The sequence below is a fragment of the Syngnathus typhle genome, linkage group LG6, assembly GCF_033458585.1.
Source record: "Syngnathus typhle isolate RoL2023-S1 ecotype Sweden linkage group LG6, RoL_Styp_1.0, whole genome shotgun sequence".
NCBI classification, from domain to species: domain Eukaryota; kingdom Metazoa; phylum Chordata; class Actinopteri; order Syngnathiformes; family Syngnathidae; genus Syngnathus; species Syngnathus typhle.
In genome coordinates, this window is record NC_083743.1 from 889,108 (window position 1) to 905,004 (window position 15,897).

A 15,897-nucleotide genomic window follows, 5' to 3' on the forward strand; every position below is an offset into this window, starting at 1 on the left:
GTTGCTTTGGCTGTACATATGCTATGGATGCCATCTACTTAGCTTAATGCTAACAAACAATGCAACATGGGAGAGACAGGCTAATGAATAACATTGGTTTTGCATTGTAATAACCTTAAAGCAATTAATGTTTGAACACAAATGGTGGAGCACCACTTGTCGACAGACAAAATACAACTTAGCCACATATTGTTTATCCTCTTTGAAGAATGACTAATATTCCTTGCCACACATTTGAAAAGATTCATTGTTGAACGGACACAAAATGCATTCCAAGCGATTTATGTGATTACTGTATGTTTATACACATGACTATATTAGTGCTATTTTTATGATTTATTTATTTTTATGCAGTCTAGGAGAGATCAGGCATTTCCATTCATTTCATTGGGTAAAGATGATTAGAAACGTGTGTTTTGATTTTTCCAGCATTAGCACAGAACAAATAACCTCATATCCCAAGGCGCCACTGTAATAATGTCAAAATGTCCACGTTAGGCGTCAGGTGTTGTATTGATTTTGGGACTGTTGCGTAAGGTCGGCAAGTCCGCCGACCAGCTGCCCGAGGGCATCTGGGCTAAAGAGACGCTCTGCGTGCCGCCCGTTCACCCCTCGTACTTCAGTTCATTGACCGTCGCATTGTAAACGCAGCCGGCCCTGTTGTTTCAGCTTAAGATGGGGAGGGGCTAAAGCTAACAGATAAGCCAGATCACTGTGAGCTTTAGCAGCGCAGGCGTACGGCGCTGTAATTAGGTTCAAGGACATACGATACATCTCGCTTGCGGCCTACTGGCATTTTTGGGATAAGTTACACATCATCTGTTCTCCACTGAAAGCCCACTTATTTTATAGAATGGATCACGTTTGATTAGCTTCGATTCAATTAATCCACTTTACCAGGCTTGAGCCGCTATATAATCTCACTCAGTATAGCACGTGTACATTTCTTTAGGTACATTTTACAGGGTGAGTAATCTGCTCCTCTGTTTTTAGGAATTTGTGTTGACACTAAAATTCAAAGTTGGATTGTGTATGGGCCAGCAGCAAGTTCACCCAAAGTAAAAGCTGCCCCTTTGTTGCAGGCGACCCCCTCTAGTGGTGTGAATGAGGGAGACATGGCAGACCACACCCCACCTCTGGAGTCCAGCCAGCTTCTCAGCCCTGAACTCCCCATCCTGGCGTCACCACCGCCTCCAGCCATGGTCAACGGGGAGGGCCCCCAGCAGGTGCGCTCACGCAGTTGCGGAGGGGTTCCCGTATCGCACTTTTCATCGTTCCTTTGTATGACGGACTTCAGCCCGAGTTGTCAATGGAAGTTCTGGAGAGTGCACGCAAGAAGCCCGTTGGAGGTGCTGCGCTGATTTACTGAAGCGGTCGACACGTTCTGCAATATGAGGAAATGCGTCAATAAGCGTGCTTTATTCCAAAGCGGGTCTTCGGTGTGCATAGTAATTGAGTTCATCGGGCTGGAAATTCTTTCGATCAGATGAAGCTTCATCACGCAAGTGTGATATTGAAGGTATCATCATCTCATATAATCAGACGAGAGCCGCTCGTGAAACCCGAAGCGCTCGGCCAATAGTTTCAGATCCTCAAAACACGCAGTCGTTACTAACTTGAAACACCTCAATCGGTTTTGATGACGGATTTCTTGAGAAGCAGATGTACGTGTGATAGCAAGCTCCCCGAGTAGCCATTGTGTAATGGAGCAATTATTTAATGTCGGCGTAAGTGAGACAGAGTGGCCGTGATGTGAGGGCTGCTTTTTGGAGCGCTTTGATTTCTGCGACTTGCCAAATAGCCCGCAGCTCTCGTAGCCTCCTGCCTTTTTCCATCGTCTCTTCCATCTTGTGCAATTTGTTCAGATAAGACTCTCTAATATTAGCCACGGTTCACATGGCCTTCCAGCCGTCCTGTCATTTTCCACAGTGGAAAGAAGGAAAAAAAAAAAAGCGTCATGCCGAGCCGCGAGAGTGATCTCACGGAATTCGGTTGCCTTGTTGACGGCGAAAAATAAGAGGTCGCTCGATTACCTGCGCGCGTCACGGATCCGTGTGCTTAGCATTTTATGCCAGCCAGTCAGAGGAATAAAAATACGACTCTACCTTCCCGCTTGACGTCATTGCCGCGCCTCCTGTTCGGGCCCATTTGAGCCGTTGCGTGTGCATGAAGGGCACTGAAATGTGGCGTAATAACACGTATCTGATAACACGGGTCTGTTTGTCTTAATATACAGATGGGCTTCTCCCCCAGATGCGTTGATCTTTCAATCAATGATTTACAGTATGATAAACAAAACACTTTTTTTTTTTTACTTAATTCCACAAACAGTGGCCTGGGAGAATTTCCGTCATCAGTTGCAGTTATTTGAAAAGATATCGGAAAAAAAAAAAACAGCCATCACATTATGTCTTTTGGGAGCTGTCTCAGGTGTGTACTGGACCCGAGGAGTGGTTTGGTCTTGACAAAGCCGGCCAGGGCTGTTGTGAGGGTGAAAATCAGTGACGGCTGAACCCCCCCCGCCCCCAACCCTTCCACCACTCTCCCCACCGTCGCTGACCTTTTAGTTTGACAAGCTGCAAGGACACTTCCTCCTCCTTTCTCCCGCATCCAGTTCGGGCTGCTGCAAATTTGCGCTCGACTGGAGCAGTTCTTGTGAGCCGCTGCCACGGGGTCATTACCTGAGATGATTAGAGATCACTTTGTTTACAGCGTGATTCACTGCTTCCGTCCATTAACTGTACCCCCCCCCCCCCCCACACCCATCCCTGAAAGGTCTTCCTGCAGTTGCCGGTAAAAGTGGCAACACATGATTCTCTGTCTGTAAATTTTTAAACCTAGCTAATGGCTCGTGGATTGAGTAGATGGAGTGCAGTTGGCCATGTTTTCGAACCGTTGCGCCTACAGCTTCTCGTTACATCCGTGCCAAGAAATGAGCAAATTTGTGCTGCAATTTGCGAGTCACAATTAGCATTTTGTGAAGACATATTCAAAAGCAAAACTCGGGAAGCAGAAGCAAAGATATTTCCTTGACATTATTTGTCAAAACATCTTGGACATACGCTGATAGTTAATGAAATTGCCAGCCTTGCCTTTGCTCGACTAATTAATACCAATAAGTTGATCCATGAAACAGGCAGTGCATAGGCATGAATGTGTGTGTGTGGGTGGTCTGATCTGAGGCTCACGACCCCGTGTGGGCTCATGTTACCAAAAACGAGCGAGACCTCCCTCTGAACCGCTACGAGGGCCAGACGGGAGTGGACAAGGTGCCCGTGTGCTTGTGAAGCCGCAAACATGTCGTCTGGTGCAATGCCGATCAATTTGCTGCGTGTGAAAGAGAGGCAGCGCGTGTGTGTGTGCGTGTTTGAGAAAGTAAAGCGTGTGTGTGAGTGAAAGTGTGTACGTCAGCAAAGAGAGAGAGAGAGAAGAGAGTGTGAGTCGGACTGGGCCGTTATGGAAAAAGGAAGCGGGATTGCTTTGGTTGATATGGAAATGGCAATTAATACAAAGAGGTTTTTGTATTTGTCACCTTTTTCGAGGAGGTGTGACTCCGCAGTGTTTTGGGGACGCTCCCTTTCCCCGGCCAGAGCCGAGACATTTTCCTCCATCACGTATTCTTTCAGGGGAAAGTCAAAGTAATCGGCGGTGACTGAGATGGAACAAATGTGTTCCTTTTGTTCTTCTTTTGTTACTAATTGCAACCCGCCCTCCCTCATTCAAATAAACGAGTTCCAGTGCCACAAGATCCAAAACACGACGATGCGAATTGAATGAAAGCAAACCGCAAACGTACGTCACTGTCCTTTCCGGCCAATGTTAATAAGTCTGTTCTGTCTAACGACATCGCATTAAACCGGGTGATTCCGCCTGACACACTTTGACATCCCCACCCTCGTGATGGCGCGATCTCCTCCGTGGTTTGTTACTAATAATATCTTTAATCTCAGGCTTCATAGTGCATCTTGGGAAGATTCCTCCTTTCCTTTCCTACGTTATCCAATCATGCGAGGCTTTCTAGACACGATGAAAGCTTTTTCAATCATCAATCGTCACTCACACACGTGAGACTGTTGCTGGTTTGTTCCGAGCCCGGCGGGATTTTTATTTTTTTTAAACCCCGAGCGTCACCCCCTCCCCTTACCTCACACGTGGCATTTGGCTTGCTTCCTGTCGTCCAGCTGCCGTTGTCTCAGCGCCACACGGTAAACAATTAAAGAGGAACAAATAGTGAGAAACCTGAACTCTGAGTCACAGGCGGCAGCGACACGTCAGCGCCCTGAGCCATGAAATTATGCAGCGGTGGTTGTAAATCCGTTCCGTGTCACTCTCGCCAAGCAGCGTGTTGTAGCATTGCTAGGAAGTATCAAGAGTACACATGTGCTCCACTTGAGTAGATTGTTCAGATATCTCGACCTAAGTGTTCTTGCTCCTACATCTGAACATAGATATCTGTCCTTTTCTACTCGTTACTTTGTCCAACCTCTGTAAGTCATGACGTGATTTAAAAAAAATAAAATAAAATAGAGCTGAGAAAGAGGGACAGCGCCGAGCAACATGGAGGACGGTGACCCGGGGAGCATCACTGACGATAGCGTAATAGTTCTGGAGGATAGTCACCATCCGTGGCCGTATTTAGAAGAATTGTTGGGTGTTGTTAGTTACACCAACGATGGGTTGTCAATGCTTAGAAATCACCAGCGTGTGCCACGCGATACTTATGCGTCCAATCGGAGTAAGGAAATACAGGTAAGCGGAATTTGTCGTTATCACAAGCTACTCTAGTTTTTGTCTTTGTCAGTTGGCAGCGTGCTGCGATGACATAAAAGCCCGGTTAAGGATTGTGACAAGTTCTAAAAAACAAATAGCAGTTACGTTTGACTTTTGTACTTAATCGTATTTTTGATTGTTTACTTGGGTGTTCCAGAATGTGAATGTGTCCATGCACGCTCAGAAAGAACGTCAAACGTTATTTCACTGAACGATAGGAAACAATGCAGATGCGCGCACACACCAAAAATATCGTTTGATGCTCATTTCAAGAGTCCGCCGTGAAAACCGGCAATGCGAGCGACCGTCATTGCCGCTTGTAGCTTTGTCCGCAATTTAAAATGCCAAAGCAAGCGGCGTCGCGGTATTCATTCTCGGGTCATCGTGTTAGTCGTTTTGGAAGCCTGCGCACCGTATTGTTCCGACGAGCCATCGCGCATCTGCTCCCTCGAAGATAATTATAACAGCCCGAAAATGAGAGCAGGAAGCTAGCGCCCATCACTGCTCAGCCATCTGCGTGACGAGTAACCTCTGCAGTTTCTCCCTCTCTCTTTCACTCTACCTTTTCCGAATCTGTCCAAATCATGCAACGGTGCTCACTTCTTAAATGGCTTTGAAATTACTGAGCCAAGAATCAAAACTTTAGGGACACTAGCCGATCCACTTTTGCGTCCTTCTTAGCTTGAGGTGACGGAACGAGTTTGAAACCAGACAGGTGGAACACTTCCCTAATTCGATTTGTGTTCAAGTGTAAGCGCGTATTAATACGTCGCTGCTAACAAAATTAATTACGCCCCCCAAACTCCAAGTCATCTGACGCCATTAAGCTCATTGTGCTCGGATGGTCCTCAATGTAGCGCGATGGCTATTTTGGTTTAATTCCATTAAATCCGGCTTTAAACACTTCACACGAAGTGAAATAAACAGCAGGATTGCTTTTAGATTTGTGAATGAGCCACTCGTGGGGCCGGCAGCCTTGGGGAGCGAGCAGTGTGTGTATGTATGTGTGTGTGTGTGTGTGTGTGTGTGTGTGTGTGTGTGTGTGTGTGTGTGTGTGTCACCCTGGCACGGGCTACTCCTGCCTGCCGCTTTAAGGAAGGATGCGTTCAGGATGAACGAGGGCAGATGTCGCTACACAGAAGCTCGCTTGAATGTAACGCTCGATGTGCCGTCTCATTCAAGTGCCGCCGTTGCATTCGCATCCAAAGTTGATCGATCCGTCCCCTCCCTGACTGCGCTTGACTTCCGAGGCCTTCCAATTCTGAAATTTCAAGCTCCACGTTATTGTGGCCGAAATGAAGCGTCACACAAAAATATTGGATTTTTTTCTTTTTTTTGGGGGGGGGTGTGGGAGGAAGGGATGGAGGGAGAGAGAGAGAGAGCCTGTGCAGTCATTTATAAATCAGCCTCGGGAGCCGCTCGTTTTCCTTGTTGTGGTGGATTTATTAACCCCCCCCCCCCCCCCCAAAAAAACTGTATTGTTACAGTTTGCGCTTTTGAAATGATGCCCATTAGCCGGCACAGCTGGGCTTCAAGTGTGCTGGCACGCAAGCAGAGGCAGGGCATCTTCACACGAGTTAATCCGGCCTCGAACGTCCCCCCCCTCACCCCTCCTAAACACGCTGATAAGGTTTCCCAGCCATTGTCTGAGGGTCCGCCGCGGGCGAGTGCTTATTTGTTGAAGGGGGTTGCTGTGATACGGACGGCAGGGAGGCAGGAGACAGACTGAAGCGCCAGGTCTTAGCGACACCGAGATTTACGCCACTCCTCTTGTGAAAGCCAAACCCACTTTTGCTCCCAAAGCGCCGCTCGCCGCCTCCTGGATGTTGCACACTGAGAGAGTTGCTACAAGTGTCACCGGGATCGGTTGCAGCTAGGGGACCCCCGGTGCAGTTTTTATTTTTTTTTTCCCCACTCTCTCGCCTGCGCCAAAAAGCAACGCCTGGATGAGGAAAAAGCGATGCGGGCGACAGTAAGTAGCAGTTTTTTTTTTTGTTTTTTTTTGTGTACGTCGGGCCGCCGGCACCTCACTGTGACGCGCCGGCCCACTTTGACTCAATTAGACCTCCCCAAGCCACTCGCCCACCGCCCCTTTAAGCCCCCCCCTCCTTCTCCTCCTCCTCGCTGACGTGCGTGTGTGTGTGTGAAGCTACGAGTCTTTCTGTGTGCGCGCGGATGCGTGTGGCAGTCAAAGGACTCGTTCCCCCGTCGCTGCCGAGCACATGAATGGAAAGCCATGTTGGCGATGGAGGTGCTGATGATTCCCGAGCGGCACGAGAACCGCTGCCCGAGCCCCGTGCCGGGCGACTGTCGGTTCTATGACAACGTCTTCCACAAGAGCGAGGTAACCCCAAAAAAATATAAGCTACCTGCGTTCCTTCGGGGATTTTCAAAGTGGAGAGAGTGACGACCCGGCGAGGGATAGTTTGAGATTAAATAGGATTTATTGCTCTGTTATTTGTTTGTGCCGGAGGTGGCGGTGAAAAGCGAATTAAGCTTTGTTATTGTTTGCGAAGGCCCCGCGGTGTCGTGCTTTACTCGCCTGACAGCGCTGAATGGTCGTCTGTCTGCGTATGCTCGGTGGCGACCAATCCGCGTTGGAGTTTCTGAAGCCAACTGGGATCGATTTCAGCTCCCCTCAAACCTAAACAGAATCATCTGGTCATATTCTATTCGCATAAGGTTGATGATATGAAAGTGTTTTTGCAACTGTGAGTTTTAAATGAATGGGTCCACCGATCATCCCATTGATGAGTCAAGTAACCGGGTCAAATTTTGTAAGGTTGCAGGCATTATTGTCCACTAGAGGTCGCCATATTTTGTAATATCTTTGACTTTGAATGTTTCTGGCTTTGACCTAGTAGGCTCAGTGTCATACGTGGCCAAGGAATGTAGACGATTGATCGCATGTTAGCGGCGGTTAGCAACGAGCTGCTGTAGGCCACAACTCGACCCAAGAGGCTCGCACGCAACCCAGCACAAATTCGACACAACGCCACTATTAAAGTCGTGTAAGGCAAGGTACATCAAATTTTCTTTTCCACTTTATGCTGTGGAGGGAACTTCTGCCCGCTACTCTTAAGACTCGCTTGTACAAGCAAACGGCCTGTTTTTTTTGGACGTCAAACAAGTCCTCCCTTATTAGCCCTGGCAAGAGTTGAGCCGCTGTGTATTTATTTGCTGTTTTGCTGAATGTTTTTCTTCTTTGGCAGGTAATCCTGGTGCAGGTAAACCCGGGTGAGGCCTTCACTATTCGCCGAGAGGATGGTCAGTTCCAGTGTATCACAGGTAAGCAACGTCCCCGTGTATCTGTAACGAGGATCTTAAACTTTTGAAGTGAACTGATTCCGGTACACTTGAAATATGAAATTAACTCGCCACACTGGTCGTCGCCGCTGGCGTGTGCGCGGTTCATCGAACCGGCGTCTTAAAAGAAGCGTGAACGTTTGCATTCTATATTTAATCCATCCAATAAAATGAATGTCATCAGACTACTGTGCTCACGATTGAATGCACCCTCGGCGGGCGAGCACGAAAGACGTTAAATCGGTTCAAAACCTGCAATATGGTGTTTGGCCTTTAAGGGGCGCTAGACTTTGAGAGCATAAAAGAAAAGGTGCAAGAGTGTCTGAGAGAATGTGCGCAGTATGCGAACCATATTTGGCCCACCCCTGCTAAGATGGATTGGAAACATATCAGGTGATGAAATCATACGCTGCGAGCTTCGGCACCAGCTTTTGCACATCGGTGCCTCTGATCTCATTGTTGACTCGCAACGTCATTTCTTTTTCGCCTATACCTTGCCACACAAAGGAATAAAGACGAGGCTAAAAAGCCCATACAGGAGGCCACAGGCGTGCCGGGTTTGGATGACTAAGATCTTGAAGCAGTGATCTAAAATGATCTGGTGGTGGAAGGGATTTAGAAAAAAGAAAAAAAACAAAAAAAAAACAATCCGAGCCTCTCTTCTCTCCACTTCATGCCCGAGTGCGCCGGTGCCCCCGCCGCCGCCCCTCGCGAGACACATAAAGCGGCCTAATAGGGGATGAGCGTACATAGTGTCTCTGTCAGAGGGGGGGGAAAAAAAAAAAAGAACGAAAGAGGTGACTATTGTAGATCAGTGTGGCTGCTACTAACTGGTCTGTCACAGGGTGCACTCATCTCTGTGACGCGAATAGAAGGATGACTCACCGCTTGCGTCGCAGGAAGGCACAAGAGGAGAGTGTGCGCGCGTGCGTGCGTGCGCGCGTGCGTGCGTGCGCGCGCTCCTGTTTGGTTGGTTTGTTTGGCGTGTCCTCGCCAGAGTTGCGTGATAAAATACTGACTAAAACTGCACGTCGATACTCAAGTTGATGCGAGTCGTGGAAATCGATTTGGACCCAAACTGAATTATTTTTAAAACGTACAGCCCTCGAATCGTTCAACACCCCATCTATTGAGATTTGTCTTTTGGGAGTTTAGACTCCCCACTAGTATTTGTGTGCGCGCAAAGACCGAAGGTTGGACAAAGACTGCGGCGTACTTTATTCTCCAGGTGTCACGATTACTCGATGAATCGACCCCGTGTGAAAGCACAGATCAGCTGTCAAATCAATGTGCTGACAGATGAGTTGTTTGGGCTGATAGCTTTCCTCGGAGCATCGTGTTGATCGAGCTGTCTTTCGCACCATTTGGATTGATGCCTTGTCTGTTCACGGCTGGTCCCGTAGAGCTCCATACAGATGTGCGGCGTCCGTGTCCTGGTTTTACCCACGTGTGTGTGTGTGTGTGTTTGTGTTGGTGCCAAAGCAGAGAGACACTCGGTGTGGGTCCTGATGGCGCCGCAGATGCGATGAGTCTGTTTTTCTGTCGGAGTGTTTTGAAGCCGCCCCCCCCCCCCGGTGGCTGGCAGAGATCAGCCAGCCGTCTACAGTTGAGTGTCTGAGAGCGGCCCGAGCCTTTAGAATCCGTGGTGTGATCTTTTTTTTCTTTCCGGTTGACATTTGATAACTCTAAATTAGAATTTTGAAAAATAAAGATATATTTTAAAAATAATATGAATAATATAAATACAAAATAATATTTTTGGGAGTGTGTATGTTAAGTAGCTGCTCTGCCAGTTAAATGTGGAAAGAACAAATTCATGTTTGTGTCAGGCAATTTTGTCTGATCTCTTTTGCGGTTTTTAATCTCAACCCTGCAAAATACTTGCAGGTGACTTTTGTTTTTTTTCCACCTTTCCACTGGTTGCGTAACAGACATCAACCCCACCTCACCCTAATCTGCATCATCCTAGGCCTCGGCATATCTACCGCCGCCGTGCCGTCTGCCGTTTTTTGCATTCTGATGAGACGTAGCAGCATGTCAATTAAGGTCTCGTCAGCTGCTCCCTGCCGCACAATCACTCCAAACTGCGATTCGGTTCATTGTTTGAGGCCTTCCTTTCGAGCCAGACCCTGAACCCACATCACCCGCTTTCACAAAGCTTACAAATGAATAGAAACAAAGGAAATAAATACAACTCATTGTGCCAGGATTAGTCACGACAAAAATAATAGTCGACGTGTAGCACTGCCTCCACAACGATAAATATTAAAAAAAAAAGGAATTCAGCTCATCAGTAATGTACGCTGCCAACTTTTCTTCCCAGCCCTGACACCGAGTTGACATTTTAGCTGACAAGACGTCATGAGGCACAAAGGCACCTAGTGTGCTACATATAGTACTCCGTGTCCAGAACACCATAGTTATTTTCTTTCTGTGGGACTGTTCTTTTTGCGTCGTTATAATCCCATATCATATCCTTAGGGTGTGTGCAATGTACTGGAGAGGAGGACTAACTTAATGTTCATTTTTAATTTTAAGTATCAGTGACTGGTATCAGTAGCCTCCGCAGGTACCTGATACTTTACCAATCAGAAAGTCACCATTTTCATTATGACCAAAAAAAACACGAAAACCAACCAACGCTGGCCGAGCCTCATGTCTCGATGCAGCTCGGTCAGCGTTTGTGTTGCGTAAGACGGCCTGGGCTGTCATGGCCATTTTAGATGAAAGCACAACTGTAACAACACCTCTCACGCTCTCCCGAGCTCGACCCGTCGCGTACGGTTGGCGTAATTGACCCCGCCAACACGGCATTAGCCGCATTAATCCGTTGTTTGGCGTACTCGGCGCCTCCCCCGCCTTTGATTTCAAGGAGACGCTGGCGTTCATTCACAGCTTCCATGGCGAGTAGCTCTAAGGATGACTGAGCTCGTGACTCATTCTCCCACTGCTTCGTCCATCAGTGCGAGGGGGAGGCAGAAAGGGCCAAGAAACCCGGCATGTCTAAGTTTAGTCAAGCAGGAGTGTCCACCTTATTTTTTGCGTGGGCTTATAAACATCAACAACAAACAAGTAGGAGGGCAAAATAAACCCTGGTCCCCGCGGCGACGGCCCTCCTCGCATCGCATTGTAGCACAGCGCTCGCTGTCTGGCTTAGAGTGCTCCCGCACGGCAATACGCGCAAGCATGAAGGTTACCGTTAACGTCATCCACTGCAGGAGCCTCGATGAAATAGCCGAGACAAAAAGCTGCCTTTCGACAAGTTCCGTACTACCTTTTGTGTGGAGGGATTTTTTTTCTTTTCATATACAGCCAATTGCGTCGTCGTCAATGTCAGCTAAATCAATTCTAATAATGTCAGTCAAATGCTCTCAAAGGGTGAGTCCGGTTGGGACGGTTCTTGCTTTTTGCTTTAGCTGCGATTATGTCTGCCGTGATTAGGATTCAAAGAAGGAAGTGCTTACTCGCAATTAGTCCTTTTTTTTATTTTTTTTTATTGAGTCCTGTAGTTAGCCTCGTGATACGGCATGTCACCACAATCACTTCAATTGTGGCTCTCTTGATCTCTGAAGTATCCCGCTCGATACCTTCTATCAAGCCCATGAGGATTAGAAGGAAAGTGTTTTAGAAATCAGCTGTTAAGAATAGCTCTATCTGGACCTGGCTCACACCCGCAAGTCAGGAGGGGACGCTTTCGGACGTGAATTTCCGAACCGGTCTCCCGCAGGTCAAACGGTGACCCGTCTTGGCTCGCACTTTTGCGGAGGAGGACTGATGGTTTTGATTCCGCCTCTTGCTGGAAGCCTGGCACTCCGCAGCCACGTCAGCACAGCCAATGTTCCAGTTGATTTAGGGGGAGGGGAAGACGGGAAGGGGAGGAGTGGGTGGTCCGTTCTATCTGATTCTGTCAGAGGTTTGTGCGTCAGACTGATGCAAAACAAGCACCGCCCACCGTGTTTGTTACCTTAATCAAATGCCAACAAACTCCCATTAAGCCGCCATTTTGCACTCAGAGAGCAACATTTGTCATAAATTGTACATTCTGTTACTCAGCATCAGCTAATTAGAATGTTTTCATCCACGGGCAAGTGCACCACAGAGCATCATTAAGTAGTGGGGGGGAAAAATAAATCATGGTTTTGTCATGTGATGTCGATGAGGGCTGAGTCAGTTTTTTTTTTTTTATATAACCTTTTACTCTGACTGTCTTAGCACACAGCTCGTCCCCACCCGTCTTGTCAGATTACACTTCTTAGCCTTCATACCTTCAAGGCATAATCTGGTGCGGCGCCGTTTAACATTCATATTTGGAACGAAAGGGCTTACAAAGCCTTTTGCAGGTTTGGATTTGATTTTGACGTAATCCGTCCAATTGAAATATCCCTCATCTGAAACCATACAACCTTCTTAAGGTTAGCGTCTGATCACAGACACTCGGCTCATCAAAGAGGGGGAGGCGGTGCTGAGGCTTGGCGATGATGTTTTAAAGGCAAGCCTCTGGACTTGCGGGGCCAGTTTGGTTGCCCATTTGCGCCGTGAAGTACGCCAGTTCCAAGAAAAATGAGGAGAAGGTTTCACGTAAGCAGGTGGCCACAAGGTCAGTATGTGCTGGCTCGTCTTGGACATGAGACGTGGAACTCGGGTCGCGAGTGTTTGTGTTCTTCTGCGTGACTCGGCACCGAGGTTTTCCTCCCCGACTCGGCTTTCTGCTGAGCTGTCTCTCGGGCCACAGCCGTGCAGGGAACGATGTCGTTTCCTCAGCACTTTGCTTAAGTGGTCCGTTTGCATTTTTGCCAGGAATTGTGTGAAGAGAAAAAAAAAAAGTATCTATCTTTGGCTTTTCTGCGTCACGAAAGAATACAGAAGGACTAAAGAGGCATTTCCTCTCCCCCAAAAACATTTGCGAATATGCTCACTTACAAGAAATCAACTAATTTTTGTGGAGGCCCGTCACGACGATTCAGTTGCGCTGCTTTGTTCTTGCTGTCAGTCGCTTTGCACTAACACACACACACACACGAGGGTTGGAGCACCTTTTGAAAACTGTTGAGATGGTTCAGTTCTGCTGTTTGACTTGGGTTCACGCATCCCGTCTTATTTAGGTTCAGCAATATACAATAACGCTAATGCTAGCCAAGAATCTAAAATCATTTAGCATAATGACAAAAGCATTTATTAAAAAAAAAAAAAAAAAAGCCCTCTGACTTTCCTTTATGAATGTTCTTATGTAAGCTAAGGCCTTTGTTTGTCAAAGTCCTTGAAGTTGCTTTTCCTTCCCCCTTTCTGTAGGTCCTGCTCAGGTTCCCATGATGTCTCCAAACGGTTCAGTGCCTCCAATCTATGTGCCTCCTGGATACATTTCACAGGTAAGCACCTTGTAATTGATCGGTGATTCCCAACCACTGGTGCAGTGAGAGTTCAAGTCAAGTGTGCCGTGGGAAATGTTTGTTAACGTTAGCTCAAATGTGGTTTGGTATATGCTGACTTTTTTTTTTTAGATGATGAATACAGACAAGCTCAATTATGTCCTCAAACCAGCACTATTTCTGCATCATGAGTTGGAACACTCAAAACGAGTGTTGGTTTCTTTCAGATCATTGAGGAGAACGGAGTGCGGCGGGTCCTGGTGTTGCCACAGCAACCCGAGTTCCACCCAGGCGGCCATTCTCCTCTCCACCATGCACCGCCGCCCCCCCACGCCCACCTTCCTGCCTTTATCCCGCACCCGGCCATGATGCCCCCGCCCCCTCAGCTGTACGCGGGCATGGTGGGCGACATGAGCTCGCAATACATCTCCCAGTATCATCCGGCTCACATCTACTCAGAGCAGGGTGAGACGGCAGCCGGATGCGGCTTTGCATCTCCGCCACGTAACGCACAATTCACTCAAATTACCAGACCGTTCACGACACGTATGATCCAATTTCTCTCCAGCTGCCAGATTTGCTCCAAATACGATATGACAAAGTACAATAAAGTTACAATTGATTGCGAAGATAGGGTTCCATTTATAATGTGATACAATCTGATTCAGTTCAATTATGATACAACACACTCAGATCGAGATGCGATTCAGTCCAATGACGATACGATTCACTCGGATTGAAATACGATTCGGTACAATAATGGTTGGCTCCCACTTTTCATGTTTTGAATTTATAAACATTGTTGAAAATGTTGACTGCCTCCTTTTTTTTTTCTTTCAAATCAGTCTCTGCAGATTCCCACAGCCAACACGGACGCCCAGCATTTGTCCACAGAGATGACAGAACAAGCAAAACGTACGAGCGCCTCCAGAAGAAACTGAAGGACCGTCAGGGAGGTGGCGTCGGAGGAGGGCAGGTGAAGGACAGCCCTCCCCCTTCACCCCAGAAGACCTGCAGCAGCCCCAACGCGTCCGACGTCCACAACGGCGTGGGAGGCAAAGGACCCGAGGCGGAGCCGCCCGGCCATGCGCTCGACAAGCATGCGGGCCGCGGCAAAAACGGAGAGGCGAAAGGTCAGTGTGTCAAAAGACAGGAAAAAATGATCTTCACTGTCAGTTTTGACTTTAAAAAAAAAAAAAACACCCAAGTGACTTTGTACTCGGTTCCTTCCGACCACTGATGAAAGAGGAAGCGGTTCGGAAGGTTTACATTTGACAGTGGTGTTTGCGGATGTTTGGCAGTTTGTTGTGTTTAGGCGCCGAAAATAGAGCCTCATTAGCGGTGCGAGCAGCAAGACGGCCGACATTTTTCTTGATTGCGCGCTCATTCATCATTACCGTTAAATTGCCTCTTGGCTCGCTTATCTTTGTACAAGGTTAAAGGAAAAACATTGACTTTGGCGTTAACAGTGTACAGACATTTGGCTCTGTGGCGTTTCGGCCCAGCCGCGAAATGACACAATCGTGTACGCAATCGTTTGTCAGCTGCCAAATGTATTGAATTTTTGTAATTCTTTTGTCTCCTCAGAGTTGGATCCCGCAGCACAGGCCTTGCAAGCGCTGCTGAGCACCATCAGTAAACCCGTGGTTCGTATGGGCCCGTCTATTATCTCGTGTTTTTCTTTGCGCCCAATTTGCTTGGATTTGCATGTTTTTATGTGACCATCAGCGAGAGAGAGCTGGCTAATGATGCAAACGCGTGGCGCCATTAAACGTCCTATTAACACCGGTGATGAATTCCCGCTGACGCCCGGCTAATGTAATGTCGGAGCTGCTGACGAGCACGCTCGTGGGGATTTTCCGCTCGCCCATGTGTCGAGCTGAGCCGGAATGGGGTTTCCTGTCAAGAGAAAGGCGTGAAAATGTCGGTACTTGTGTGTATTGACAAAGTATGTCGGGACGGTGATGAAATCTGCGTATTTGTAGTTGTTTTGGTTTGTATTGTAGTTTGGAAGTGTGACCAGTAGCATATGACCTATGTTTATTTTCAGGAAATTTGACAGTCTGGGGGGGCAACAGAAATAAAAAGAGAAAATGGCTGCTCTGAATCGAGGATTAGCACCGAAATAGAATTTCTTTGACCTCCATAAAATGTGCAGTACAATCCTCTGAGCTCCTTGTAAACGGAGCAAAAGGGAGTCCATTTCAAAGCGGCCGGGTAAACCGTGAAGTCTAAGGCCGGATACAAAGAGCTTAAATGGGAAAAGGGCTTTTTTTTTTTTCTCCTTTTTTTGCAGCCACGCAGGTCTGGTCAAAGGACAGTGTTGCGAAACAGTGGGGTGTAATGGAGTAAGGTGGGCCACCCTGGGAGGCCAAGGGGCCTGACCTGATATATATACTTTCTTGGTGGAGCACAAGTTATTTATAAGCCTCCTCAAAAGAGACCCAATTTAATC

The 15,897-nt window shown here is 47.6% G+C and overlaps 1 protein-coding gene and 1 long non-coding RNA gene across 5 annotated transcripts in view; one reads left to right on the plus strand and one right to left on the minus strand.

The window, feature by feature from the left end:
- The window catches only part of LOC133156115 (fibronectin type-III domain-containing protein 3A-like), a 28,038-nt gene that overhangs the window by 1,319 nt on the left and 10,822 nt on the right, over nucleotides 1–15,897 (plus strand). Inside the window, exons 3-8 of one of the 4 annotated variants that reach the window (XM_061281895.1) lie at nucleotides 1,083–1,226; nucleotides 7,983–8,058; nucleotides 13,366–13,442; nucleotides 13,670–13,907; nucleotides 14,288–14,575; nucleotides 15,030–15,088. In XM_061281895.1, the coding sequence (XP_061137879.1) occupies nucleotides 1,116–1,226; nucleotides 7,983–8,058; nucleotides 13,366–13,442; nucleotides 13,670–13,907; nucleotides 14,288–14,575; nucleotides 15,030–15,088 (849 nt within the window). In that variant the 5' untranslated portion in view covers nucleotides 1,083–1,115. Of the gene's footprint in view, nucleotides 1–1,082; nucleotides 1,227–4,557; nucleotides 4,750–6,600; nucleotides 6,743–6,956; nucleotides 7,115–7,982; nucleotides 8,059–13,365; nucleotides 13,443–13,669; nucleotides 13,908–14,287; nucleotides 14,576–15,029; nucleotides 15,089–15,897 lie in introns of those variants that run through there. The other 3 variants (XM_061281898.1, XM_061281897.1, XM_061281894.1) reach the window with 3 other exon arrangements.
- On the minus strand, nucleotides 1,223–4,271 carry LOC133156122 (uncharacterized). Its single transcript, XR_009714786.1, has 3 exons — nucleotides 4,145–4,271; nucleotides 2,561–2,681; nucleotides 1,223–1,384 (listed from the first exon to the last, which is right to left on the minus strand). It is a non-coding gene; the product is annotated as an uncharacterized LOC133156122 (long non-coding RNA).